The sequence below is a fragment of the Rhinopithecus roxellana genome, chromosome 14 (genome assembly GCF_007565055.1).
Source record: "Rhinopithecus roxellana isolate Shanxi Qingling chromosome 14, ASM756505v1, whole genome shotgun sequence".
NCBI classification, from domain to species: Eukaryota; Metazoa; Chordata; class Mammalia; order Primates; family Cercopithecidae; genus Rhinopithecus; species Rhinopithecus roxellana.
Genome location: NC_044562.1, coordinates 5857962 through 5885502, shown reverse-complemented (window position 1 = coordinate 5885502; position 27541 = coordinate 5857962). Strand labels below are relative to the sequence as shown.

At 36.1% G+C, this 27541-nt stretch overlaps 1 protein-coding gene across 1 annotated transcript in view; it reads right to left on the bottom strand.

The window, feature by feature from the left end:
• LRP1B (LDL receptor related protein 1B) overlaps positions 1-27541 on the bottom strand; it is a 2016348-nt gene that overhangs the window by 166897 nt on the left and 1821910 nt on the right. The window contains exons 67-68 of the mRNA XM_030916410.1: positions 8460-8576; positions 711-817 (exon numbers count right to left, since the gene is read on the bottom strand). Coding sequence (XP_030772270.1) covers positions 711-817; positions 8460-8576 — 224 coding nt within the window. The remainder of the gene's footprint in view (positions 1-710; positions 818-8459; positions 8577-27541) is intronic.

The following is a 27541-nucleotide window of genomic DNA, read 5'->3' as shown; positions in this document are numbered from 1 at the left end:
CAGAGCTGGGTTCCTTTTAGATTTGACTGAGAAAAATATGTATAATCATGGGTTGTTTATTATTTTTAAAGCATCATGGAGTAATTAATATCTGAAACATAAGGACATACATTCATAAATAACAAATTGTATGAAGTATTATAAATGTTAGCACAGACTAAGTTCATAGAATTTTCCAGAGAATTTGTAAACTTTTTCACTTAAAGCTGTGTGTACATAGGCCTTATTATAAATGGATTGTGATTCATCACGGAAGCAAAACTCAACCTGTGGTTTCATGAAAATTGATGACCCACATCGATGTCTGTAAGACTATAACTATTGAAGAAAGAGACTGGGGAGAAGAAACTGTTTAAAATGCATAAAAATATTAGTCCTGACTATAAATACTGCAGCAAATTTATGAACTAATTCACAGATTGCAGGGGCATCAGCTATAGGGAACAGGGTTTCCAAATATCCTATTCCCAACCCAGCTATTCACCAGTTGAGGTAAAACAGACTATAAAATTAACTGTCAATAGCAGCACAAGAGCTATTCCCTGTGCTGGGGATGTGCAGCCCAGCACATGGATATAATACTTATCTCAGTGTGTCAGGAGTAAAATGTATTTCTGAGCTGTCCTTGCCGCACTTACTGGACTGAATAATAATAATTACAAATGTGGTTCTAAAGAGCTGCTTCTTTTTGATTTTACAAAAATGCCTACCTCATCAGAGCCATCTGCACAGTCAAAATCTCCATCACACCAAAACCTTGAAGAAACACAGTCCCCATTGGCACAGAGGAAATCTTTCAATGTACATGTCTGTGGCTCTGGGGACAAAAAAACAGCACAGGGTTATTCTGTTATATGCAAGGGCATTGTAAAATTTATATGACATATGACATGAGGTAACATTAAAGAAATAAAAAAGAGGTTAGTCAAACAGAACCAATATATTGTTTAGGAAAAGTCTCATGAAGTATCTATGGTACGTAATATAATAATTTTTCAAATTTATTTTTTTAAATCACGAGTACAAAATGGCATGACCAAAACAAGTTGGAACAAAGATAAATGTTCTACTGTTTAATAAAAATAAATCACCAAAGTAAAACTAAAAGCCTGAAAATGTACCTATTGTCATACTATAACAATGATCCTTTTCAGTTATTCAAGTTCTATGTCATTTTATGGATTTACTTTAAGTAAGTATGACATTTTGTGACTCTCTGTACCTATGGGGCTGTTTATTATTAACTGGGCAGTTAGTCTAGCCTTTGTATTTGACTTTTTATTATGTATTCTAAAAATATTCTAATTATTCAATTTTGTCCCCAGAAAAATCTGGAGTTCCTGGAACAAGAAGAGTATATAAGTATAATATTACACAAAGCTAGTTTGTAAGATTCTTCTTTAAAAACTGCACTTGTTGATGCCATTGTTTATTGTGCCCTATATCACTTGCCTGTCAATTTAGATAATTTAGCAGTTATTGATTTAATTATGCTGTCCCATATTTCACATAAGGCATAAGCCAAATAGTAATGACTTACTACTTGGTTTAATTCCTATTGGAATATGTTTCATCTGGAAAATGAAGTAGGATTTTAGAAATTCATCATACAAGTAACCAATATGACTGCTGGATATCATCTCTTGTTTCATTTTTGTTCTCTAAACAGGACTGATATCTTACATGACGAAAGACTTCTTCTTGTTTTCTCTATTCAGTCCTTGTATTTGCAGCTCTATCACACATAATAATATTCTTACTGGGTCAAGAAGCAATAACAGACATTAAGTTTAAGGAATATCCATATGATGTCTGATTTTCTGCACAAAGATTGTGAGTGAATCAGTCTGTATTTGGATTTTGCTCTACACAATCTCTTGGTTTCTACATAGAGAGTAACATCTTGATGGTTTGGTATCATGGGGGCTCCTACATTTCTATATAAAGAAACCCTTTCAGGGGCAGGCACGGTGGCTCACGCCTGTAATCCCAGCACTTGGGAGGCCGAGGCAGGCAGATCAGTTGAGGTCAGGAGTTCAAGACCAGCCTGGCCAATATGGCAAAACCCGACTCTACTAAAGATAAAAAAATTAGCCTGACTTGGTGGTAGGCACCTGTAATCCCAGCTACTTGGGAGGCAGAGGTGGGACAATTGCTTGAATCTGGGAGACACAGGCTGCAGTGAGCTAAGATCGTGCCACTGCACTCCAGCCTGGACAACAAAGCAAGACTCTGCCTCAAAAACAAAAGAAACCCTTTCAGAATGTTGGACTGGAAGAACTATAGAAAAAGCAGTGTGTGACAGCAAGCATTTCATTCTACTCTGCTACTTAGTTTAGTTTAAAACAAGACCTTCAAGGTATAAGACAAGGTGCCATTTGATAGAATGGGAAAATGCCCTTAAATGGATAATCTTCTCATGTCCCTACACTCCTTTGTTTAGTAGATGAGACAAAAGAAATTTCTCTTTTTGTTTTTAAAAGGTATTCACATAGATTATGCTTTCATCTTAAAAATAACTATTAATACTAATATTATTTATTATAACAATAATAATAATTATCCTCTACCAATTGCTTATTTCTTGTTAGGTACTAGGTAAAGTTAATGAAATGTACTTGAATTAACTCACCAATGAATTTTTATAACAACTCTCTAAGGAATGTGCTATACTTGCACCCCGTTTTAGATGCGTAAATTGAGGCACAGAGATAATAAGTAACGTACTTCAAATCACCGAGCGTGCAGAAGAGCTATTAATTGTACTTGAATCAAGACAACCTGATACCAGGGCCTGTACTTTTTCCTAATAGGCTATATCATTGCTTCCCATACAACTGAGGAAAAAATAAGTGTCCACATATTACAGAGATTAATATTAAAGCCCTGGGAAGTCAAGTGACTTATCTAAGGTACATGGCTAGCAATATCTATTTTATTAATAATAATAAGAGAAAACTCATTTGCTCTTATCATCATTCCATACTGAAGCCATTTTGCCCTCCTGGTTGCAGACACATGCAGTTTTATTCTCAGAGGAAATAAATTATAGTGAAATATGTTCAATTTATTTAACAACGGAAAATAACAGCCAAAATTGTTTTAATGAAAAGAATAAAGAGAGTAAATTTAAAATATATCGTACTTACATGTTTAAAAACAGCAGAAGAAACATCTAATTTCATGGAATTGGGAGTTGTAGAATGGGACTAATTCTTCCTCTAATGTTCTAATTTGCCTTTATCCTATTTAAAAGTAAGTGTGCTCATCATATGCTAAACAGCAAAGGCTTCACAGGCCTTGACACACTTTGCTGTACAAAGGGTTGAAAGTTGTTGATGTAGGTTAAAAAAAGTTATCAAGCCAGTAGTTGAAAGCATTTACCCAAGAGTTCCACAGAATGCTCAATTTCTAGAGACTTTGTCCTCACATTATTAATCATTCTGCTTCAAAATGGCAGTAGAGAGGCTGAGAGATTTGCTGTGAAAAGCTTTTCCAGGGAAAGTGGAAATTCTGCGTGTTTCTATCATGTTTTTTAAAATGCCAGCAAATCTACTTCTGAATAATAATCATGAATTATTTACACATACACAAATACCATCAAGGAATAGGGTACCGAGTCTATTTCTAACCATCATTCATATACCTCAGAATTTTTTGCCACTAGATAGCTCAAAAAGAAAATCTCTTGAGGGAAATGTAATTTAGTTATCACGGAAAGTCCTAAGGAATTTTTCCTTATTGCTTATCTTACCTTTGATATTTTTGGATAAAGTAAAAGACCAATTTTCAGACTTTATCATGATACTATTTTTCTTGTGAAAGAGAAGAACAACAACAACAAAATGACTGTAGTAAAAGCTAACCCATCTGAAAAATAAAATTGGGCGTGACATTTTCCCCTGTATTTCTAAAATGCTATTTTCATGCTGATTTTTCTCTGATATTACCTATATTCCTGGACCAAGAGTAGATGCGGAACTCCACATGTGAACAATTAGCCAGGTTTTCCATAAACCTCATCTAAACAAGCCAGATTGGCAACCAAGAAGCTTTTGCAGGGTATGATTTCCATGTTTCAGAAGGCTAATTGGGATTCTTCAATAAGAATAAAATATAAAGGGCCAAGTGCGGTGGCTCACACCTGTAATCCCAACATTTTGGGAGGTTGAGGTGGGCAGATAACCTGAGATCAGGAGTTCGAGATCAGTCTGGCCAACATGGTGAAACCCCCTCTCCACTAAGAATATAAAAATTAGCTGGGCACCACCATGCACACCTGTAATTCCAGCTACTTGGGGAGCTGAGGCAGGAGAATCACTTGAACCCAGGAGATGGAGGTTGCAGTGAGTCAAGATTGCACCAGCACCACTACACTCCACACTGGGCAACACAGTGAGACTCCCTCTCAAAAAAAAAAAAAAAAAAATACACGGGCATCATGTAGACTGATTATTTACTTCAATACTGATTACTGATGGAGGCAAAAACATACAGCCACAGAACTGAAAAGAGCTTTGGAAGTCATTTTACACAAAACTGAAGAAAATCATGTTCTGGAAATAAAAGTGGCTTTCAACACCATAGAGTAATGGTAGAGCAGAAAGACTTGGACTTCAGTTTCTCTACTATCTTAAAAACTCTTGGTGGTAAGTTCAAAAGTTATATGAATGTCAATGTTAGCATTTGACAAGAATTTTTAGAATACAATTAGTATAACTCACACTCTATACAAATAATCTTCTGATAGAAATTCAGTGTGAAAGCACTAGAAATTCAAATAAGGCAGAAGCAGCTTGTCTATGTAAACCTAAATTTTAAATTACTTGTTATTTTAAAATCGATTGGATTTTTAGTTACTTCTTAATCATGTAAGGTTATAGAGTTATTTATTTTGTAAATCAGTAATGTAGATGGCATATATGACATATTTTATTTTTTGTTGCTAAAGATAGTATAGATGTTAAGATTTCTCAATTATTTCCAAACCTCCGACCCAGATTACAAAATAACTCCAATGACAATTAGATTTTCTTGTTTTGAAGAGCAGAAAAAATTGTTCAAGCAGTGTCCCTGCTGAACACTTAACGAGGGAAATGATAAGCAGAGGATGATAAAATGACAATGAACTAATTATTCTATGTAAATATAAAAATATAGAAAGCATATTAAGTTTAAAATGTAGTTGGCAGTTAATTGCCCCACTACTATTTGAACTCTTCCCATCTCTATCAGTGAACTATCTCCAACACAATTTAAAAAGCAAATGCATGAAATCAGATTCATAAAGAAAGAAGACCAAAAGTGACTCTAAATTATGTTGCTGTTATTTTTCAGCTACAGTTATGTGCTACATAATAACGTTTCCAACAACATACAGTGGTGGTGTCATAAATTAAAATTTTTTAATGTTTAGATAGGCAAATACATATCATGGTGTTACAATTCCCTATAGTATTCAGTACAGTAACATGCTGTATAGGTTTGTAGCCTACGAGCAATTAGCTGAACCATGTAGTTTAGGTGTGTAGTAGTCTGTACCATCTGTTTGTGTAAGTACACTTGATGCTGTTCACACAATGACAAAATTGCCTAGCGACAAATTTCTCAAAATGCAGCCCCACTGTTAAGCAATACATGATGATCTAGGTTGATTTATATGTCTGTGATATGTTTCAGTACTTAATAATAGCTAACAATAACTGCCAAACGTGAATCAAAGTGCATAACATTGATCGATACTATTTAGAAAATGGGACAACGTACACCACAGACCTAATATATTAGGACAGTGATGTGCATGTGTGTGTGTGTGTCTGTGTTTACAATTATTTTAAAAGATAACAATTGCAAATATCTTGATAGATTTTAGTACAGCAATAGTATTCTCTTCTAAGGCTTGTTTCAATGTGACTGATATTTTGGTGATCCCCAAATATATAATTGAATTATTTTCTCGTTCTTTATTGACTAAATGTCTGCCTATGTAGAACTACTGACATTGTCAATGTCGAAAGCTTCCCATTTCTTCTGGCCTATTCAAAATAGCATCTTGAAGCCCTATTCAATTATCTAGACCCCTGGATCCAACCTCTTACATACTCTTACATGTTCAAAACATGTGACTATACTTGGATATTTGCCCTAACATACTCTGACACTCCTCTTACATGTGTAAAATGTGAACATACTCTTATACTTGTCCCATATATGCCTACTACTCTTCCATATTACAACTGTAAAATACTTCATTCTTGTTCACTGTCATCTCTCCTCTGCAACTTCATCAATATGACTTGTCTTAGTCAACAAGCTCAGAGTGAACAGACACTAAAAGAGAACCACACATAATTGGGTATTTTATACTGAAATGCTTGATACTGCAACCACTTCCCTCACTTTTTCTTAAGGACACTGTGGCTACAGTGATTTATCACTGAGTTTCCACAGTGACAAGTGAGAGTAAGAATCAATGTTCTTTCTCCTTGCTTTCTTGTGCCAAAGGCTGACTTTTAGATGTCAGTACAATGATATTCAGCCACTTAGAAAAACCCAGCAGACTCAGAAGCAGGTGAGCCCTTCCTTCTTCTCCTGTTTTTCTTATTATAAAAGTAGGCTAACTTCTCACATAGATTCAACTACCTCCTGAATAAAAGTTCTCCAAGACACATCTTCAGAGTTGGCCTCTCATCCACCCTCTTCTGCTTTCAACATCCGTCCGTTATAAGGCATTTGCTGTCAGTTACCTTATTGATGATTAACACCAAATATGTCAAGAAAAAAATCTAAGTAGACATTTGTACACTTAAGTTCTGGTTCATAAATAAGCAGAAAGTATATGCATAATTGTGGGGGGATTTTTTGTATTTATGCTTCTATCCCTACCAGTTCCACTCCATCAGAATTTTACTTTAATCATTAAGTGGATCAGAGAACTTCCATATATAGTTTTTAAAAACTGGTGTTTAGAGAAATCTAAAACTCTATTGACTCTCTGCAGTGCTCTTTACCTTTCTAAAGACTATGACTTGTTTAGAAGATATGTATGTAAAGAGGGAGTTATAAAAGTTTCTATATTCAGGATATTCTATAATCACAATAATCCAGAGATTTCATGCTTAATATACTTCATTCCCAAAGACAGGTCAGATTAAGTTGTGAAAGTTATCCAAAACATTAGTTGATACTTTGCAAGCCAAATATCTGAGTGGTTTATTAAGGCTTTCACTCTACTAATTACATGCTTTCATATAACGTAGTCCTATGTAGATTTAGTCTTCTGCCTCTGGGGAAATGAATGCTCTTAGTCCAATGAGATGTCTGCAAGAATAGACACTGTCATTATTAATCTGCATTAAGTCTTCTTGGAAGTACCAGATATCAATATTTAATAAATGGACTTTGATTATTATGTTATTTTAAACATGCTTGTGTAGCTTTCTTTGTTTAAATGACAGTGTATAAAAGTGCCAATAAGAAATATATTCAGGCCGAGTGTGGCCAGCTCACGCCTTTAATCCGCACACATTGGGAGGCCGGGGTTTATCGAGTGGGCCCAAGGGTTAGCAATCAGCCTGGGCAACATGGCAAGATCCCGTCTCTACAAATTATAAAGAAAAGAAAACTAGCCAGGTGTGGTGGCATGCTTCCATAGTCGCAGCTGGAAGGCTGAGGTGGGAGGAACACCTGATCCTGGGAGATCAATGCTACAGTGAGTTGTGATCATGCCACTGCTCTCCAGCCTGAGCAACAGAGTGAGACCTTGTGTCAAAAAATACATACATATATATCTCAGTATATATATTTCAGTATATATATATATTCTGAAATAAATGCTACAATCTGGAGATACTGTCACAATTTTATATAACTGCCATACTCTTCAGAAAGTAAAATTTTGGGATATTATTATTTTTAAATGTATTATATAAAAATGGAGAAGACAGATGGTAACAATAGTGTTATTCTATTTTCAGAGAAATGCATCCTGAATATACAAGGTGTTGACTACTCTAGAGAGAATAAGTGATACTTCACTGAAATATGCTCATGGGTGAATCTGTAGTGTAAAAGGATTTGAGACTGAAATGAAATGGCTGCCATTTGTTAAAGAATGAGATGTTTTACAGTGACTCCACATCATTCAGCTCATTGTGTGAACTCGCATCAACGGTTTCCTTCATTGCATACTAAGGGTTTGCATTAAACCTCATGATACTTTCCTACCACTTGTGAGAACTGTAACAAAATAACTCTCAGATAAGCATTTTGATAATTCTACCATTTGAGATTCAGGTCAATGTAGTCTGAATATTCTCGTCCAAATGTGAATTTATGTATAAAAATGTGAGCCATAAGACAGATAGGTTCAAATTTATACCTTAACAGAACTAAAAATTGCCATCCTGCTTATGGAATGGGCTGTCAAGCTCACAACATTATTAGGAAGAGTTACTTACTACAGTTTTCTTCATCTGAGTTATCACTGCAGTCATTTTGGCTATCACACCGCCAGTGATCTGGAATACAGTTGTTGTTTTTACACTGGAATTCATGAGGTCCACAAGTCTTTTTATCTGTAATGGAAAGAACCAGAGTTTGCATTGTAGATTTCCATGAAGACATCCCTCACAATGTCCTGACTGCCATGACAAGTCCATGGCATATAATGTTTCCTTAATTCAGTGACTAAGAAGCATCCTTAGGAAAAATTGAAGGCAAGTGCTGAGGAAAATCTATTTTTTGGTCTTGTTTTATGTTGTTATTGTTTATGCTTTCACTGTGAGCTAATTAGGAAGAAACCGATGAGACCATCCAAGCAAAGGCAACACAAATCAGTTTTTAAAAAATCAAAATTGGCCAGGCATGGTGGCTCACGCCTGTAATCCCAGCACTTTGGGCGGTTGTCCTTTTATTTAGGACACATCATCTCTTCTCCACCCTGTATTTCCGCTATAAAGCAACAAAATATATGGTTATTAGTAAAATTCTACGGTTGTCATCTTGTGTTTCTCCCTAAGGAGCTCTTATTCATAATCGATCTATGATTAGCTACTCTTTCTAAATCCTGGCCACTGCCCACTCACAAACTCATTGGTTATCATAATGTTTCACATGTATATAGAGTTTGAACATTAATTATGGGCCATCTCACATGAACCTTTAAACAATTCCACTGAGTACCAGGAAAAGTATTAACTAGCCTTTCACTTTACAGATGGTGAAATAAAAACTTTTAGAAATTTAGGAACTTAATACATTTTCACTATCATTAAATGGCACAGCCAATATAAAAGAAGTATGCTTCTACTCCCGATCTAGCACTTTTTACAACAAATGTAACTTACATGTATATCAGCTAGAATCAGAAAGCATGTAATAAGAATTTATTTAAAGTTTAAATCATATGTATTTAAACTATAATATTGAACTATATATAGCTAAAACAGTGCTCCATTAAACCTTAATGCGCATACATATAAGTCATTTGGGAATTTTGCTCTAATGGAAATTGGGATTCAGTAGGTCTGGGTTTCTAACGAGCTGGCTGGCAACAATATTGCCTTTTGTCTATGAAGCACACTGAATAGCAAGATTCTGGAGTATCAAAATTATGAATTAAATAACATTAACATGATAAAATTATAAGCCTCAATACACAATCTAGAACATATTTCCCTTTCATGTACTCAGATAAACTCCTTATCATCCATACTAGAGATGGATAGTGAAGTGCTTCCAGTCTCAGACTAGTAAAACAAATCAGCTAAAGAAGTGAGTAAGTTATTGGTGGTGGTTCTTATGCTTTACTTTGAAATGCAACTTATAGAATTCAGACTCAAATAACATAAAAAAACAAAGTGATTCTTCCTATCCATGAGTATGGAATGTTCTTCCATTTGTTTGTGTCCTCTTTTACTTCGTTGACTAGTGGTTTGTAGTTCTCCTTGGATGGGATCTAATTAAACTAAAGAGGTTCTGCACAGAAGAAAAAAAAAAAAAATAACTACCATCAGAGTGAACAGGCAACCTACAGAATGGGAGAAAATTTTTGCAACCTACTCATCTGACAAAAGGCTAATATCCAGCATCTATAAATAACTTAAACAAATTTACAAGAAAATCAACCCCATCAAAAAGTGGGCAAAGGATATGAACAGACACTTCTCAAAAGAAGACATATATGCAGCCAACAGACACATGAAAAAATGCTCATCATCACTGACCATCAGAGAAATGCAAATCAAAACCACAATGAGATAATCTCACACCAGTTAGAATGGCAATCATTAAAAAGTCAGGAAACAACAGGTGCTGGAGAGGTTGTGGAGAAATAGGAACACTTTTACACTGTTGGTGGGACTGTAAACTAGTTCAACCATTGTGGAAGACAGTGTGGTGCTTCCTCAAGGATCTAGAACTAGAAATACCATTTGATCCAGCCATCCCATTACTGGGTATATACCCAAAGGATTATAAAGCATGCTGCTATAAAGACACATGTACACGTATGTTTATTGCGGCACTATTCACAATAGCAAAGACTTGGAACCAACCCATATGTCCATCAATGATAGACTGGATTAAGAAAATGTGGCACGTATACAACATGGAATACTATGCAGCCACCAAAAAGGACAACTTCATATCCTTTGTAGGGACATGGAAAAAGCTGGAAACCATCATTCTGAGCAAACTATCACAAGCAGAGAAAACCAGACACCACATATTCTCACTCACAGGTGGGAATTGAACAATGAGAACACATGGACACGGGGCGGGGAACATCACATACCAGGGCCTGTCGTGGGGTAGGTGGAAGAGGGAGGGATAGCATTAGGAGAAATGCCTAATGTAAGTGATGAGTTAATGGGTGCAGCACACCAACATGGCACATGTATACATATGTAACAAACCTGCACATTGTGCATATGTATCTTAGAACTTGAAGTATAATAATAATAATAATAAAAGAAAGCAAAAGTGACTTAGGTATACTTACCAAAATTAAATACTGAACATCTATTGAGGATCCACCCTAACTCTTGACTAAGCATTTTCATACACAGGATAACATCTAATCCTCATAATATTTTTAAGAAGTATTATTATACTTATTTAAACATATGAGGAAAATAACTCTCAAAACATTTAAATAATTTGTTCAATCTCACAAATATGTTAAATGGCAAAGGAGGAATTTATATCCAGCTCCAGCTTCAACAACATTTTATTAGAGAATTCTTATGATAGATTTCAAATGCATTTTTCTACTTAAAAAAAAAAAAAAAAAAAAAAAAGTGTTGTCTGAATTTCCCTTCTTCCTTTTCTTCCTGACTGCTGATAATTACTCACAATGTAACTTATGTCAGATGCAATGTTTTCTGCTCTATATTATATACACCTTGTCTGTGTTATATTTAACTTTAGATTTAAAATTTGGCCTAAATTTCACAAAATTTCTAATGTAACATTCTACACACAATCAGGAAATACGTTAGGCTGAATGACCACTGAAAATAGGTTTTGAACTGAACAATTTGGATGTCCATTTTATTTTCCAGTTAAAATAAACTCTGAAAATACTGCTCTATGTATAAATATTAGTCTTATTTACTCCTTGATTGTGTTACTTGTACTATTTTTTTTTCTGTTTGGAGATGGAGTCTCACTCTATCCCACAGGATGGACTGCAGTGGCGTGATCTCGGCTCCCTGAACCTCCACTTCCCTGGTTCAAGTGATTCTCCTGCCTCAGCCTTCCGAGTAGCCAGGATGATACATGCGCACCACCATGTCCGGCTAATTTTTGTATTTTTAGTAGAGACTGGGTTTCGCCATGTAGGCCAGGCTGGTCGTGAACCTCTGACCTCAGGTGATCCACCTGTCTCGGCCTCACAATGTGTTGGGATTACAGGTGCGAGTCACCACTCCCGGGCCGCTTGATTTTTAAATAATGTCTTAAAATTTTAGCATAGAAGAAAATAAGAAAGATCAGACTAGACCAGAAAAATAGCCCATGTAATCCAGTTTTATAACATTGATTCTCAGCACAACAATTCTCCTTGACTGCCAAAGGTTAGTATTTGGTACTGACAATCAATTTTTTCCTAAATCCCTTTTGTATTTTTTTCTATATTTAAACATTTGTATCACAGTTGGTGTTTAAAAATATCTGCACCTATTTCTTAACAAAAAAAAAGTTAGAGTTTATTGCTGAAATTTCCTTTTGGGGCGTGAAGACAGAGTAATGCAGGAAACATTAATTGCCTTATGTAAGGTTATACAAATTTTATGTTTCCAAGTTATTTAAGTTTTTTGATCCATGAAATTACTTGTAAAAATTCCAAATACAAACTACACAGCATTGTTCTGCATTTCAAACCTCTCTTGAGATGCACACACACACACACACACACACAGAGACACATTTTAGAGGGGGGACTGTATGAGTAAGGCCTAAAACATCAGTTCTCAAATTGGTTACACATTAAAATCACTTGGGGAACTTTAAAATATCTCTTTGCCCAAACCATATCCCATATCAAATCAATAAAATCAGACTCTCTGGGGTATGATCCAGACATCAGTATTCATTAAAGCTAGCCTATGATTCCAATGAGAAACCAGAATTAAAAATCACAGAACATATATATTTCCACATTATATTACCTCCGGAGTTAATATAAAATGCTCACAATATGTAACGTTTTACACTAGTTTATATTGTTAAATGAAATTCAAATATCTCATTACTCTCCTTTTCAAGTGTTGGAGAAAGTATGGAGTAAGTATGGAGAAAACAAATATAGTATGTAGAAACTTGTTTTCATTTTAAACATATTATCACATAATATATGTGATACTAGTAATAAATTTGATCCTCCCAGAAAGGTAAGATGAGAGACTGTCAAATAAGAGAATTATATGTAGTGTATAATGTAATACTATTGGTGTTTGTATACGGATGGGATATTTCTGAAAAGGGATTTAAAAATCTAGCACTAGGGATGCCTCTGGGAGCAAGACATGGAGAAGTGAAATAAAAAACAACAGTGGGAATGGAATCTAAATTTCTCTTTAGACCCAAATTAATCTACTAACTACTGCAAGTAATAAGTAAATTTAAGAAGGTAATAGAATGTACGATCAATATATAAATTTAATTGTATTTTGATATGTTAGCAATAAACAAAAATGAAACAAATTGTCAATGGTATCAATGAAAAAACACATGCCTATGCATAAATCTAGCCAAATTTATATATGATCTTTATATTGAAGACTATAAAACATTGCTGAGAAAAATTGAATAATGCCTAAGAAATGCAGATACATATCATATTTATGGATTAGAAAACTGAAAATTGTTTAAAATGTTCATTTTTTCCAAAGTTTTATGTATATATAATCATACATATATAAAATTAGTTTAATCGCTGTCAAATTACAGCAAGTTTTTTTTTGAAGAAATAGATAAGATTGTTTAGATTGATGTAAAATTACATGGAAAAGGCTGAGCATGGTGGTGGCTCACGTCTGTAATCCCAGCATTTTGGGAGGCTGAGGCTGGTGGATCACGAGGTCAGGAGTTTGAGATCAGCATGGCCAACTGATTGAAATCCCGCCTCTACTAAAAAATATGAAAATTAGCTGGGTGTGGTGGCATGTGCCTGCAGTCCCAGCTACTTCAGAAGCTGAGGCAGGAGAATCACTTGAACCCGGGAGACAGAGGTTACAGTGAGCCATGCTGTGCCATTGCACTCCAGCCTAGGTGACAAGAGTGAGACTCTGTGTAAAAAACAAACTAACAAACTAACAAACAGAAAAAAGAAAACATGGAAATGCAAAGGCTGTAGAATAATCAAACATTTCTTGAAAAAGAAAAATTGTTAAGACTTACTATAAAGCTACAGTAATCAAAAGAATGTACTATTGGACAAAATGAATAAAAAATTAGTAATGTCAATTGAGTTTTGATAAAGGCCTCTAGTCAATTTAATGAAGAAAGGCAAGTCTTTTAAAACAAATATTGCTAAAACAAGTGGTTATCTCTATAAAAAAGCTGTGTGCTTATCTTCACAGGTGCGGGGACAGAAGATCATCCCTCTGTTCACCTGAGACAAATGCATACTTGATTGCTTCCTCTGCCCTGTTTATGTAAAAATGCAGGTTCAATGAGCCAGACGAAGTTGTGTGATCAGTGCAGGGATTCAAAAGAATGCAATCTTTTTTTTTTTTTTTTTTTTTTTTTTTTTTTTTTTTTTTTTTTTGAGACGGGATCTTGCTCTGTCACCCAGGCTGGAGTGCAGTGACACAATCTCAGCCCACTGCAACCTCTACCTCCTGAGTTCAAGTGATTCTCCTGTCTCAGCCTCCTGAGTAGCTGGGACTACAGGTGTGTGCTACCACACCGGGCTAATTTTTGTACTTTTAGTAGAGACCAGTGCTTTACTATATATCCTAACTATAATAGATGTGATTCAGATTATAGGATATAAATTGTCTAAAATTGCGTCTTCTTCAGGAGTGCCAAAGGTTTTATTTTAATCTGTCAATTTCAGGATGTTTTCATGCTTTCATGTTTTCTGTACCACGTTTTTTCTCATGAAAACATTCTAAATAAACATTCACCACAATTTTTTCCACTAATATCTAACAATTAAAATGTTAGATATAGGCCTTTCATATATAACTTTTTTTTTTCCTCCAGAGACAGTATTTTGCTCTGTCATCCAGTCTGGAGTGCAGTGGTGCAACCATAGCTCACTGCAACCTCGACCTCCTGGACTCAAGTGATCCTCCCATCTCAGCTTCCCAAGTAGCCTGGACTACAGGCACACATCACCAAGCCTGGCTAATTTATTTTCTTTTATTTTTTTGTAGAGAAAGAGTGTAAGTTTACCACTCTACATTGGTTTCTTTTTTGTTAGCTTTGTGGCAGAGGTCAAAATAAATGTATTATGTTACTGGGGAAAACCACCAATTATTCAATGAATATGTGAAATAAAGCCTGTTGTGTATATATGTAACTTGTTTGTGTATTAAATATGTAGCAAACTAATGAATCCGTAGCTACCTAAACACATTGAAATTATATACTGTTTTACGATTAACGTTTGTTTCAAAAACGAAATACCACTTGTAAATCGGCCATGTGTTTTATTCAGCTGACCAGAAAAATCGTTTTGTTACTTTTTTTTTAAGTTTGCTATTAGTTTGAAAATATAATACATAAAACCATTTTAGAGTGAAGTTAAGAGGAGGACTTTAATTTGGGGATTAAGAGATTAGAAATACGATGTTTGGTCCTTCTTGCTACTGCTCTTTTGTAGTTAAGATTTTCCATCTTCTATTTCAGGAAACATGATGATTACAAATAGTTGGGTAGCAGGTAATAATTTTGGTTACCAATAAATAAATAAATAAATATAGTAATGGAAATACTGAGGTGTCAAGAACTGTGGGAACAATGAAGTTAAGCTTCAATCACGGCCCCTCCTTGTTTCTTTGATTTCCAGATTATAACGTTATGAAGTCAGAAGGATGTAGTTAGAACTGACAAACTTTTATAGAAGACCTCATCTTCTCTTGGGAGACAAGTTAACTATCTCTTAACTATCAAAGCATGACCTTTTATAGAGAAGTCATTATTTTCTCTTTTTAAATCAATCTTTTTTTTTTTTTTTTTTTTTTTTGAGACAGAGTCTCGCTCTGTCGCCCAGGCTGGAGTGCAGTGACCAGATCTCAGCTCACTGCAAGCTCCGCCTCCCGGGTTTACGCCATTCTCCTGCCTCAGCCTCCCGTGTAGCTGGGACAACAGGAGCCTGCCACCTCGCCCGGCTAGTTTTTCTTCGTATTTTTAGTAGAGGCGGGGTTTCACCGCATTAGCCAGGATGGTCTCGATCTCCTGACCTCGTGATCCGCCCGTCTCGGCCTCCCAAAGTGCTGGGATTACAGGCTTGAGCCACCGCGCCCGGCCTAAATCAATCTTATACAATTCTGTTCTCTCATTCTAAACACTCCTCAACATCTCTTTTTACATTATAAGGAAACAAATAACCATATATGCTGTCTTGCAAATGTACTAAATCTCCTTGACTGATTACAGGTTCACCCAAAGTGGTGGCAGACGTGAGGAGAACATATTCTCTGCCTCCTTTTCTGTAGTCTGTAGGGTTTACCGGCACATATGGTTTTTTTTTTTTTTTTTTTTGTGGATATGTACTTAGTAAATATATACCATTCTTATTGTTTTAATCAGCTTTCATTTTTGTTTTATTTTTTGAAACTACTGTTCTCATACCTGGTGAAGCTGTTAATTCTGGATTGCTACTTCCACTACCACAAGGGAGGACAGCCTGATCTAGGGTGGCCTACTGCCTACTGCCCCAGAGCACAGTTGGTCCATGGTAATTTCCTGCTTAAATGTGATCGATCATTATGCTTTTACATTAGAGAGGCATCAAGGAGGCAGTACAGGGATTGTATGGTGGCCTGGTGATGTCCTCAGGAACTGACATTCCTATCTTTCTGCTCCACCATCCATGACTGCTAGAGCTCAAGACATAACCTTCCAGGCCAGAGGAAAAGGGACAGAAGGGCAAAGGAAGAAGCCCTTCCATGTTGAGAAAACTACCCTTGAACCATTTTCTTGGAAGTCCCATATAACACTCCGTTTCTATCTCAATGGACAGAACTTAGTCACATGACAACACAAGGGAAGCTGGAAAATGTGATAACTTCTATATAGCAATATGTCAAGCTAAGAGGTAAAGTTCTGTGTCTAAGGAGAAAGCAAAAGTAAAATGGTATAGAAACAGGCAATTAGAAGTTTCTGTCGAAAACCTAGGAAGGTCAATGAAAGTTGTTTGAGGTCATTCCTATGGATTTTGAAAGAGATTATTTTTTTCCCATTGAGATTGTAAGGATCGTAACCTCACATTTCTAGGGGTCATTTTAAGAACTGGTGGCTCAGAAGACACCAATAGAGTAAAGACATACGTATAAAGGGAGAACAAAATGAGATTGCTATCTAATGACTATATGTGAATACTTGTCTTCAAATTCTGCCCCACATCTACTCTATCCACTCCTTGTAATCAAGACTGAAATTCCATTTTACCACTAGTTTGTGTTGGGTTTCTGTAATTTGCAGATAAATCCTGACTAATGGGAACACCTTGCTATTTCTGTTGCTTAAAATATTACAGACTCCTAATAGTAATGTTGTTATCTGTATGTGCTGACTTACATAATTCCCAGGCTATTTCATTGGTTTATAATTATGGGAGTAATGCAGTCATTTACTGCCAGAAGAGTTGGAATCAATTTTATTTTAAAAACGGATTCTCAAATCCATGCTTCCACAGGAGCTGGTACAGCCACCTTTGTTTTAGCATAGTCTCTACATGACATATGCTATTACAGCATCTAGTGTTACTGATTATCTGGAAAGTTGCAAGTTGCCCTACTTTGTAAAGTCTTTGGTGAATCTGCAAATTAATTTCATGTTACTTCTCATCCATCAGGGTAATATTCCTCAATGAGCGCTTACGTGGGTAACCTGTTCTAGGGAAAGTGGACAGGCTATGTGGACGCACCAGCAGTTAGGAATAACAATGCCAGCTGCAGCTTATCCCACTGAGATCCAACCATTTCCGTTTTGTTTCTGAATTGTTATTCTTCAAAACTTTTATGTTATTCTTCGAGATAGAGAAGGGAAAGGCTTATAAAGCAAAACAAATTGCCAATGACATATTTTCTTGATAAAGAGGTGAATCTGTAACAAGCTAGCTCTGTAGAGACTCCAGTAATGACATTTTTAAAAATGTATGTCAATGCAATGTAATATTCAGTGGAAATTTTTTGAATTCACATTATGCAGTTTTAGCAAGTGTCATATTACATTCTGTAATGCCATCTATCGCACTTGACAAGAATTTGTGATTTTTTTTCTTATTTGGAAATTTGTGTTGTAAGTTTATGGTTATGAAGTGAGTCAGGGGAAGGGGAAAGTAGTTACACTCTCATCTTTTGACAATATACTCTAGGTCATCTTCAAAACCCCTGCTATTCCATTCATCACTCTCTTTTCATCAGCCTGCAGTCTTGGCATATTGTACAGTAATGTTGTACAAACAAATTTGCATTTGTGTACCACAAGTACAGAGGCATAACATAAATCTCAATAACACAGAGGGATAGATAGGTCTTCAGAGTCATCCTTGAGCCCCTGTTACAGATTCTGGTAGAATATTCTAGCAATTCCACTTAAGCTCCTTCAACCAGCTGAGATACAAACAAAATAAGCCTCTTTTATTTTTCCTACTATTTATTCTATGTTTTATTTTAAAAGCAAAGTAAATACATTAAAAGGTGAATCTACTAAAATATCTTAAAATAGATAGTTGATTATATTTGTCTAGCTTGTCTGATCCTGTTGATCAGAAGCACCATACAATTGCTCAATTCACTTTATATTTTTGGATGGACAGATTCAGACTTTGATTTTCCAGGAGGCAGTGAAGCAAGGTAGAAAGAGCCCAAAAGTTAAAGGAGGAACTTGATTTGAATCCTAGTTCTGACTCCAATTAGCATATAACATAGGGCTATTATTTATCTTCTTTGTGCCTCAGTTTACTCTACTAAAAACTGAAGGGAAATACATGCAGCATTAATTTAATATCTGGTAAAACAAATAGTAACTAATAAGAGTTAAGTAATAGTAAACACTATTTAATAGCTAGTTAATAAATGGTATCTGAACAATTAAAAGATGTGAATTGTACTGTCAACTTTATCATCAAGTTGTGTTGATTTAGGAGGAAAATCCCATGTATTTATTTTATTGTATTTTATTATTTTTTACTTCAATAGTTTTTGGGGGAACTGGTGGTGTTCGGTTACATGAGTTAAGTTCTTTAGCGGTGATAGGTTCTGAGATTGTGGTTGTCAGCACTGATTTGGGTCCTTTACATTCACCACCTCATTGTTTTCAGTGAATAGATAATACCACAACTTTGTAAAGCACCCCATTCATTGTACAAGCAAATAACAAGTATTGGTGACTTGCTCAAGGTCACAGAGTATTCAAATCATAAAAGACACTGAAATGCTGTGGGGTACCAGATGCCCCATCTGAAAAATGTGGAAAGTTAGAAGACCTCTAGAGTGCTTTAAACAAATATATGATTTGATTTTATTATCTGCATTTATTTTTAATTATCAAGTCTATAAAATTTCTTTTTTAACCCTTTATCTAATCTATATTTTTAAGTTCCAGGGTACGCGTGCAGGATGTGCAGGTCTGTTACACAGGTACATGTATGTGTGCCACTGTGGTTTGCTGCACCTACCAACCCATCACCTAGGTATTAAGCCCTGCACGCATTAGCTATTTTTCCTAATGCTCCAATGCTCTCTGTCCCCTCTCCCCAGCCCCCAACAGGCTGCAGTGTGTGTTGTTCCCCTCCCTGTGTCCATGTGTTCATTTTACTTTGAATTAGACCTGTATTCCTTGCAAAGTCGCACTGATTTCCATTACTTAAGTAACATATACTTTTTGGGAAATTTAACACGATGTAATATAGAAAAGTAGAAACAAATTGCCCATAGCCATACAACACAGGAACAAGCTTCATGACATGTTTCTGACTATAAATACATTTTTATATCTTGCACATTTCACTAAAAATTATATTTTCTAGGTTATTAAAAATTCTGACAAGTGTCATTTCTATGGCTGTATAATATTTATCTTATAGATACACCTTAAACAGTTATCTACAGTTTATCATGTATGGGTTTGTGTTTTGTTTTTTTCCAATTTGAATAAGAAAGATAATTAATATTTCAAATAAAATACTTTATCAACAGTTAACGATGTGGATACCTGCTTCAAAAGACCATTCTTTAGGGACATTTACCACATTTTTCTATTTGATAATATTTATATATTTATCTTGTTCTGTATACATTCTAATGATGCTTGCATAGGTGCTAAAATTCTTAGGGGCAATCTAATGGTATTTGTTATTTACTTAGCAAAGATAAATATTCTTTCTGATTGACATCCTTGAAAGTTTTCTCATGTAAGATGAATCTTTAAACTTATCATTCATGTTTATTTGGAGTTTATAATCATATCAATCAATAATTATGAACAGGAAGAACCACATTCTTTTAGTAATGTGGAATAATTTATTTTGACAACTTTATAACAAGTTAGCAAATCTTTGTTTTGAGATTATAAAACCAAGGTGGAAAGTGAAGAAAGGGGAATATAGAGAAAATTTTATCTAAATTATTATTTATCCACATACATATATTAGATAAACATCGCTAAATAAAAACCCAAGGAGAGGGGAGATACTCATCTTATAAAATCAAGGAAAAAGGGCACAGACACACATACATATCCAGTATGAATGTGGATACCTGTTTTATATGCATACAAAGCATACTGCTAGCGATCTTTGAAACCACACATACAACACACGGACACAAACACACACAACCACACACACTGCAGAGACAGCACTGTCAGATTCTCACAAAAATCAGATTTTCTACTTTTTCTTTCTTTCTTTTTTTTTTTTTTTTTTTTTTCTTTTTTGAGAAAGGAGGGTGTCTCTCTGTTACCCAGGCTGGAGTGCAATGGTGTGACTATTGCTCATTGCAGTCCCCAACTTCTGGGCTCAGGCAATCTTCCTGTCTCAGTCTCCTGAATAGCAAGGACCATTGGCACACATCACTATGCTCAGCCAAGAATCAGAATTCTTATGTAATTATATTTGTATTTGAAGACGAAAACCATATCTCTAATTGAATTCCAGGAAGAACAAATTCTGAAACTGAAGAAAAATTTTCCCATATTATTCTTACTTGTTTCCCTATAGATTCATCTCTTTGGAACAATGTGTCTAAATGTATACATTGTAATGAATGGAATATTTTTCTTTCAGTATTGCAGAGTGTCTGGGAAGACATCAGGGTCAGATTTACATTTTTTAAATCTGTTTATCTTTAAAACTCTTCCAAATCATTTTTCCATCATTGGAAAGTGCATAATAAATTCAGTTGAGAATAATAAAATAAAAAATGTGCTAATGAGTCTCATTGAATACTAAAGCATTGAAATACTTATCTTTCTTTTTCTTTAACTTTTCTATTTGCTCTTTTAGAATTGATCTAAAACTTAGTGCCTTACTAATTAAAAAGAGAAGGCCAAGACACACACACACCCCACTTATTCAATGTGCTCTTAGATTTTCAGGATATTTGATATTTTTAAATTTTCTCATTAAAATACATTTACTTTTTGTGTATAAATTCCTGGAGAACTGCACTAAAATATAAATACTTTCAACTTTCAAGTACTGCTAGTATTGTCTGGCATAACTTTTTCTTTTATATCTTTTTTTACACTGAATCATTTCAAATGTTACCGAAAATGTATAAAGCATTTAATTATTCCTTTTGTTTTCCTATATAGATAGGAATGTTAGTATGCATCTAAAATACATTTTATTTTCTTATATTTTCCTCCCTATGCCCCAAATATATTAGAGAAGCCATAGTTTATACAGCTTACAATGCTTAGAAAAAAAATATTGCTTATTGTTTGGAGTACAGGCTCTATGAAGAAAAAGCGCATTTTAGAAACACCATTGTCTGCTGGCCAATCTCACTTTTTGGTAGCCTATTTAAAGTCCCTATTGTCAAATCATCTTTTATTTTCATCTGTAGAATCATTTCAACAGAGCAGATTACACAAGGTCAGGATAAGATCTAAGGACCCAAATGGCAGGCTGTAAAGACTTTATGGAAAAGCTAATAAAAGGAAGAGGAAACAGTTGTGATAGATGATAATGATCGACAGTTACAAGTCCTAAACTATGATCTAATTATTTGGATACATTGTAAGGTAGTCTCTTGCCCCTAACACACTTTGACAGTCTTTGGTATACCCTTTTGTCAATTTTTTTCTTGAAAATAAATTTAATGCATTTTAAAATCTGATTTCAGTTGAATGCAAAGCTTTGGTTGGTAATTTGTGGTTAGAGCAGAACAAGAACAACACCTTGAGCTGTTGAGAGTCCCTTAAATGTAGAGATGGCCCTAGGTTCTTGAACACTCAAGCGATGAAGCCTTTTTCTGGTGTATGGATCTGAATATATGATGTCAGTGTCCCATCTACACTCCTTGATATTCACCATTTCTGTCCACACTAAGCAAATGGTTTTTAACAACAAGCACATGCAACTCTGCCTGAGCCCAATCTGGAAGTCCCCATCAGGCCATTAATCACTCCAAATCCTCTTCTAGTGCAGCCCTAAACCAATGACTTACAGTAGCTGATGAATACACATCCCAGCCCTGTCTCTTGTTTGGGGTAATCCTGAGTGTTCTACACGATCTCCCAGAGTTTTCTGGTAGGAAGAATCTCGTTCCTGGCGTAGCATACCTGATCATGTACCCTCTATTGGGTTTCTTCCTCTCCCTGGTTTATTTCCCCACTCCCCTACTAGTGGTTTCTGGAATCATCTCCAAAACATACCTCTGGATTCATATCTTTGTGAGTACAGGTTCTAATTTTGGGAACTCCCAACTTAAGACAAGATTTATGCAATCATTTATTCCACAATCATGCATTGAAGGTGGCAGATTGGAGGCAGTGCTAGCATGTCTCTTCCACTTGGAAGGACAGAATAATGTGTAGAGATTCACACTGAGAACTTTTTTTCCAAAAAAGCAACACAGGAACTTTTAACAGGAAAACCAAAAGAATCTACAGACCCTTTGAAAGAAGTGTCAGGCAGAAGCCTACATTATGAGGCAGGTAAAAATCTCTAAGTACCCAGAGTGTGAGACGGAAAAGACTGCCTCCAGGGTACACATTCCCAATGGGGAACCTGAAATTGCATGTCACAGGGGAAGGACTTAAACCTCCCAGAGCTGGAACTGATTTAGAGAGTGGTAAAAAACACAAAAGTAAAAGCAGCAGTGGGAAGTATCTTGGCAGTATTTCCAGTCTCAGTGTAAACTAAGGGAAGTCATTCCTTATTACATCTCACAGAGAACTTCAAGGAGCTCAGTTAACTAGCTCAAGCAGTGGCCACAGGCTGAAAGAAGCTCTGAACTTAATTTAGTAATATAAACTTGGGTGGGGATGAACTCTCTAGTCCAGAACTTGGGGGACTAGTGGGAAGTACACTGCAGCCATGAGTGCAGGAGCCGGGGGCCTGACCTTGTGAGGTAGATGGGGAATGACATGGTCTGAAAGCCTCTGTTGCTGTCTCTTCAGGGAAAGCTTATGGCCTGGGGCAAATCTGGGTTCTCAGTGCAGCATACCTGAAACTTAGTCCAGTGCTGTTAGCAGAGCACTGTAGGAGTGAGATCTGCCTTGTCAACTGCATGGAATCTGGATGAGGTTTATTGTTGCCTACTATTCCCCATTCCTTGCACGAACTCTTCTGTGCAGTCAAGTCAGTTGTGCTCTCCACTGGAACATTATTACCTCAGTGGCTTGAGAACTGCCCGCAACCCCCAAAGGGGCTGCAGCTTGCCCCACAAATGGAGAGTCAGAGTGCAGTCCCACCTGAAATAGGCCCTGCCTATGCATGCGCACCTGCCCTGGTAGCTTAACACAAAGGACATAAACTTTTGGGAGCTCTGTGGTCCTGCCCATCACCTGACAAATGAGAATACCTCCTCTGGGCAACATAGAGCAAGCTCAAATCCCACTGCTACTACTGCATCAGGTGTTCTTTTGTAAGCACCACCTCCTGGCTGAAAGCCAACAGACACAGTCCCTCATAGCATCTCTAGGTAGAATAACACTGTGCCCAGGAAAGATAAAACCAGTGTGCAATCTCAGCTATCACCGTTGCCTGCAACACCCTGGCTAACCAGGAAGTCCTGAGTCTGTCCATGCAACAAGTTCACTACTATCATAATCAGCATTTGAGAAAGCCAGCACACTATCTGTAACTAAGGAAGCTCACAGAGTCTACACCAATCCCCTGCCACCCCTATCACAGCTGGTGCTGGTACCCACTGCTGAGAGACCTGAGGACAGGTCACATCACTTGATCCCCTGCAGACACTCCCAGCACCAGCCAGCAGTGTGGGAGTCCCACTGCATAGCTAAACCCAGTAAAGCAATAGCAATCACTGTAGCCTGGCTCTCAGAAACTCCTACTCCCAGGGGAAGGTGGGGAGAACCACATCAAGGGAATACCCCTTGGGACAAAATAATCCAGATGGCAGGCCTTGGGTTCCATATCTTTCTGCTGCTGGAAGTTTCTTTCAGCAGAGACACAATTGCAGTGCTAGTATCATCAGGGAAAATCTGCAGCTTTACTCCAAAAGTCAGGCAGCCTTAATGCTCAAGAAGAGTCTTGGAGAAGGATCTCTTTTCTTCCCTTGCCCACCACTGCAGACATGGCTGGGACTTCTCCCATGGGAGCTTGGCATGGTTGCACCTGTAGACTGCCTTCCTAGAACACTTCATGGTGACTGTATCCCCACAGGAGAAGCACCCCACAGATTCAGGCTTGCATGAGGCAGACTCACAATTCCTCTCTAATTGGAATATCAACATTCCTACAGAGAAAAATTGTGCCTGTCTGATCTGAGTAGCTGGAACACTGGGATAGGATTGAGTCTGGGAGGTGGATAGCTTTCCTGTTGGCCTGGCAGGACAGCTGAGGTGGCCCCCAGCCTTCCACCTGATAAGACCTCAGTGTGTCTAATTGAGAGCTACCCCAGCCACCCTCAAAAAGGCTGGGACCTCTGACAACATTGGGTATTGGATTTATCCATCAGCTTTACCTACAACTAGTTTCTACTCACGGATACCTCCTCTATTGTTCTGAAGCTGGAATCATCAACTTAGTAAATAAAATACTGAGGAAAAATTAAGTAAATGAGAAAGTGCACACCACAGGTGAATGAGATAAGCTTCAAGAGACCTCTGCCATTCCAACCCCTTAGGAGAAGGTATACTTGCCCACACACCAAGTGAATTGCTAATACAAGCAGCATCTGAGGAAGTCATCATACAAAGACTATATTCAAGAAACTCACACAGAGTCTTCACCCCTAAAAGCATCAGGAACCAAACTAGACTATAATAAACTATAAACATTAAAGTCATATACTTATGGTGGGCAGGGGGAGGGAAGAAAGAAAAATCATGGTCAAATAAAAAATAAATTTAAAAACCATTAGAAGAATTAGTTTACCCAAATGAGAAGAAACCAGAAAAGTGATTCTGATAACATGATAAAACAGGGTTCTATAACACACCCAAATGATCACACTAGCTCCTCAGCAATGGATCCAGAACAAGATGAAATCACTGAAACGCCAGATAAAGAATTCAGAAGGTTGTTTATTAAGTTACTCAAGGAAATGCCAGAGAAAGGTGAAAATTTACATATTTTTTAAAAAGGATATGAATAAAAAATTTTCTAGAGAGATAGATGCCATGAATAAAAAAACAATCAGAACTTCAGGAAATGAAAGACACACTTAGGGAAATACAAATGAAGTGACAAGTATCAGCAATAGACTAGAACTAGTAGAAGAAGGAATTTCAGAGCTTGAAGACAAGGCTTTCAAATTAATCAAGTCAGACCAAGATAAAGAAAAAAGAATCAAAAGAAATGAACAAAGTCTCCAAGAATTATGGGGTTGTATAAAATGGCAAAAACCTATGCATAATTGGTGTTTCTGAGATAGAAGGCTAAAAGTTTTGAAAATTTATTTGAGTGAATAATTGAGGAAAATGTCCCTGGCTTTGCTAGAAATTTAGATATTCAAGTACAAGGAGCTCAAAGAATTCCTGGGAAATTTACTGCAAAGAGATCGTCACCAAGACACATAGTCATCAGGCTATCTAAACTTAATATGAAGAAAAAAAATTGAAGAGCTGTGAGATAAAAGCATGAGGTAACATAAAGGAAAACCAGACTTACAGCAGACCTCTCAGCAGAACTCTTACAATCTACAAGAGATTTGGGACCTATCTTTAGCCTCCTTAAACAGAATAACTGTCAGCTAAGAATTTTGTACCCAGCAAAAGAAAGTTTCATATAGAAAGGAAAAATAAAATCATTTTTAAATAAACAATGCTTAGGGAATTTGCCACTACCAAGTCAGCACTATAAGAAATGTTAAAAGGAATTCTAAATCTTGAAAGAAAAGCTGGATCTGTACCAAAATAGAACTTCTTAAAAGCATAATTTGCTGGGTTTATAAAACAATAAGACAACAAAAAAGTATCTAGGTAATGACTGACATGATGAATAGATCAATACCTCACATATCGATATTAATGTTGAATATAAACGGCCTAAATGCCCTACTGAAAATATACAGAATGGAAGAACAGAGTTTTTAAAAAATCACCCAACAAATATCCGTTGTCTTCAAAAGACTCACCTAACATGCAAGTATTCATGTAAACTCAAGATAAGGGATGAAAAACAATGTTCCACACAAATGTAAACCAAAAAGGATCAGTAGTAGTTATTCTTATATCAGATAAACCAGACTTAAATACCAAAAAAGAGAGAGTCAACAAAGAAACAATGAACTTCTAGAACACATTGATTTAACAGATTTTTACAAGACATTCTACCCAACAACTGCAGAATATACATTCTTCCCATCAGCACATGAAACATTCTCCAAGAGAGACAATATGACAGGCCACAAAACAAGTCTCAATGAATTTAAGAAAATTGAAATTATATAAAGTGTCTTATCAGACCACAGCAGAATAAAACTAGAAAACAATTCCAAAAGGAACCCTCAAAACTATACCAAAACATGGAAATTAAATAATCTGCTCCTGAATATCTGGGTTAACAATGAAATCAAGATGTAAATGAAAAAATTCTTTAAGATGAATGATAATAGTGACACAATTTGTCAAAACCTCTAGGATACAGCAAAAGCAGTGCGAGGAGGAAAGTTCATAGTATTAAATGTGTATATCAGAAAGCCTTAAAGAGCACAAATTGACAACCTAATGTCACACTTCAAGGAACTAGAGAAACAGGAACCAACTAAACCCAAAGCCAGCAGAAGAAAAGAAATAACAAAAATCAGAGCAGAATTTAAGGAAATTGAAACAAACAAAAATACAACACATAAATGAAACAGAAAGCTGGTTCTTTGAAAAGATAAACAAAATTGAGAAATCATTAGGGAGATTAACCAAGAAAAGAAGAGAAAAGATCCAAATAAGCTCAATTAAAAATGAAAGTAGAGACATTACAACCAACACCAATAAATCATTTGAGACTATTATGAATACATTTATGCACACAAACTAGAAAATCCAGAGGAACTGCACAAATTCCTGTAAACATACAATCCTCCTAGATTAAATCAGGAAGAAATAGAAACCCTGAACATACCAGCAACAAGCTGTGAGATTGAGTGAGTAATAAAATTGCCAACAGCAAAAAGCCCAGAACCAGATGGATTCACAGCTGAATTCTACAAGACATTCAAAGAAGAATTTG